Source organism: Chiloscyllium plagiosum, chromosome 28 (assembly GCF_004010195.1).
Source record: "Chiloscyllium plagiosum isolate BGI_BamShark_2017 chromosome 28, ASM401019v2, whole genome shotgun sequence".
Lineage (NCBI taxonomy): Eukaryota > Metazoa > Chordata > Chondrichthyes > Orectolobiformes > Hemiscylliidae > Chiloscyllium > Chiloscyllium plagiosum.
The window spans coordinates 36387089-36389323 of NC_057737.1; the positions used below are offsets into that span (position 1 = coordinate 36387089).

The window sequence follows — 2235 nt, forward strand, 5'->3', positions numbered from 1 at the left end:
AACCGAGATCGCGGAGCCTGTAACCGAGATCCTGCTGCCTGTAACCGAGATCCCGGAGCCTGTAACCGCGATCCCGGAGCCTGTAACCGAGATCGTGGAGCATGTAATCGAGATCGCGGAGCCTGTAACCGAGATCCTGCTGCCTGTAACCGAGATCCCGGAGCCTGTAACCGAGGTCCTGCTGCCTCTAACCGAGATCCTGGAACCTGGAACCTAGATTCCGAAGCCTGTTACTGAGATCCCGGTGCCTGTAACCGAGATCGTGGAGCATGTAACCGAGATCGCGGAGCCTGTAACCGCGATCCCGGAGCCTGTAACCGAGATCGTGGAGCATGTAACCGAGATCGCGGAGCCTGTAACCGAGATCCCGGTGCCTGTAACCGAGACCCCGGAGCCTGTAACCAAGATGGCGGAGCCTGTAACCGAGACCCTGGAGTCTGTAACCGAGATCCCTGAGCCTGTAACCAAGATCCCGGTGCCTGCAACCGAGACCCCGGAGCCTCTAACCGAGACCCCAGAGCCTGTAACCATGATCCCGGAGCCTGTAACCGAGATCCCGGAGCCTGTAACCGAGACCCTGGAGCATGTAACCAAGATCCTGAAGCCTGTAACCGAGATCCCGGAGCCTGTAACTGAGATCCTGGTGCCAGTAACCGAGATCCCGGAGCCTGTAACCAAGATCCCGGAGCCTGTAACCGAGACCCTGGAGCCTGTAACCGAGACCCCGGAGCCTGTAACCGTGATCCTGGAGCCTGTAACCGAGATCCCGGAGCCTGTAACCAAGATCCCAGGGCCTGTAACCGAGACCCTGGAGCGTGTAACCGAGACCCCGGAGCTTGTAACTGAGATCCCGGAGCCTGTAACCGAGATCCGGGAGCCTGTAACCGAGATCGCGGAGCCTGTAACCGAGATCCTGGAGCCAGACAATGCCAAGCCGGTGGCTCGAGGAGCTGCAGAGTAAGAACAAGAAGAGGGGGCTAGATGGACTCTATTGCAATAACGTCTTACATTATATTTAATGTTTCAAGATGGCACCCAGAGTGTGGGAACACTTTGTCTGTAATGCTCGACACAAAACTCCTCCTACTGTATTTTGATATACATGTGACAATAAATCTAAATCTAATCAAAAGCATCTGTGGCACTCACAGCAGCCAGGGAATGGGCAGCTTGGAGTTTAGTTACAGTCTCTCTATTTCATGGAATCTACCAGCAGGAGGCAGTGTCGCTGGAACGGATCCTTTAAAAGAGCTACCCCAACTGGTCCTTCTGCCCTGCTTTATTTTGCCGTATCCCTTTCCCTCCTGAAGTTTTAGACTCTGAATAGAACCATACAGACGGCATGGGATAACCCTGACTATGGGAATATTGTGCATGGGAGGGCAAAGCATGAAGGCTTCACAGACACAATGCATCTCAGGGATTCACGCCTGTCATTCATTCACTCGTCTCTCATACGAGAGAAAACAAACTATAAAGAGTGGAAAAGAACTCACAGAGTGAGTGCAGAGGAGTATAATTGCAAAGTTTCCTGACCACTTGATTGGTTTTGATGTGAGGGATGGTGGCAAGAGTAGTTTAATGCAGTCAAAAATTGGCCCTTGGGTAACGTCAGGAGAAAAAGTCTGATTAATATGGAAAATCGTTCATTCACCAGCCACAAAGAATCAGTCAGACCTCTCAGGGTGGCATAGTGGTGTCAGATTTGAGCAAAATGTTTCTGGAACTGAGCAGCCCTGGATATGTTAAAACTGTTCCAGCTTGTAACACAAACCAGGAGCTTCCCAATCCTGCTGCTTCTTTCAAGAGAAGCTCATCAGGGCCTTTGGTGCTGAACTGCACTGAGTGTGGGCGATGGTCTGTCATTTACTCTGACGGGAGATGGGGAAGCCATTCTGCAGAAGCATCAGCGCAAGACAGTTTGTGCTTCTGTACTTCTAACCTGCTCACCTTCTTGAGGTTAACCAGTGATTATTACAGATCAGAGACAGCAGCCAGTGTGGCTTGCAGTCAAACGATCAGGTTGAATGTGTCTTCATGCCTGTGGATGCTCCGTTCTCTGTGCAATCTTGTACAGGCAGATGTCATAGAGTCATAGAGTGGTACAGCACGGAAACAGACCCTTCGATCCAACCTGTCCATGCCGACCAGATATCCCAACCCAATCTAGTCCCACCTGCCAGCACCCGGCCCATATCCCTCCAAACCCTTCCTATTCATATACCCATCCAAATG

At 51.6% G+C, this 2235-nt stretch overlaps 1 protein-coding gene across 1 annotated transcript in view; it reads left to right on the forward strand.

Annotated features, from left to right (window-relative positions):
- Positions 1-961, forward strand: part of LOC122564227 (calphotin-like) — a 5477-nt gene extending 4516 nt beyond the window's left edge. The window contains exons 4-5 of the mRNA XM_043718924.1: positions 8-166; positions 218-961. Of these exons, the coding sequence (XP_043574859.1) occupies positions 8-166; positions 218-961 (903 nt within the window). The remainder of the gene's footprint in view (positions 1-7; positions 167-217) is intronic.
- Positions 962-2235: the final 1274 nt, after the last annotated feature.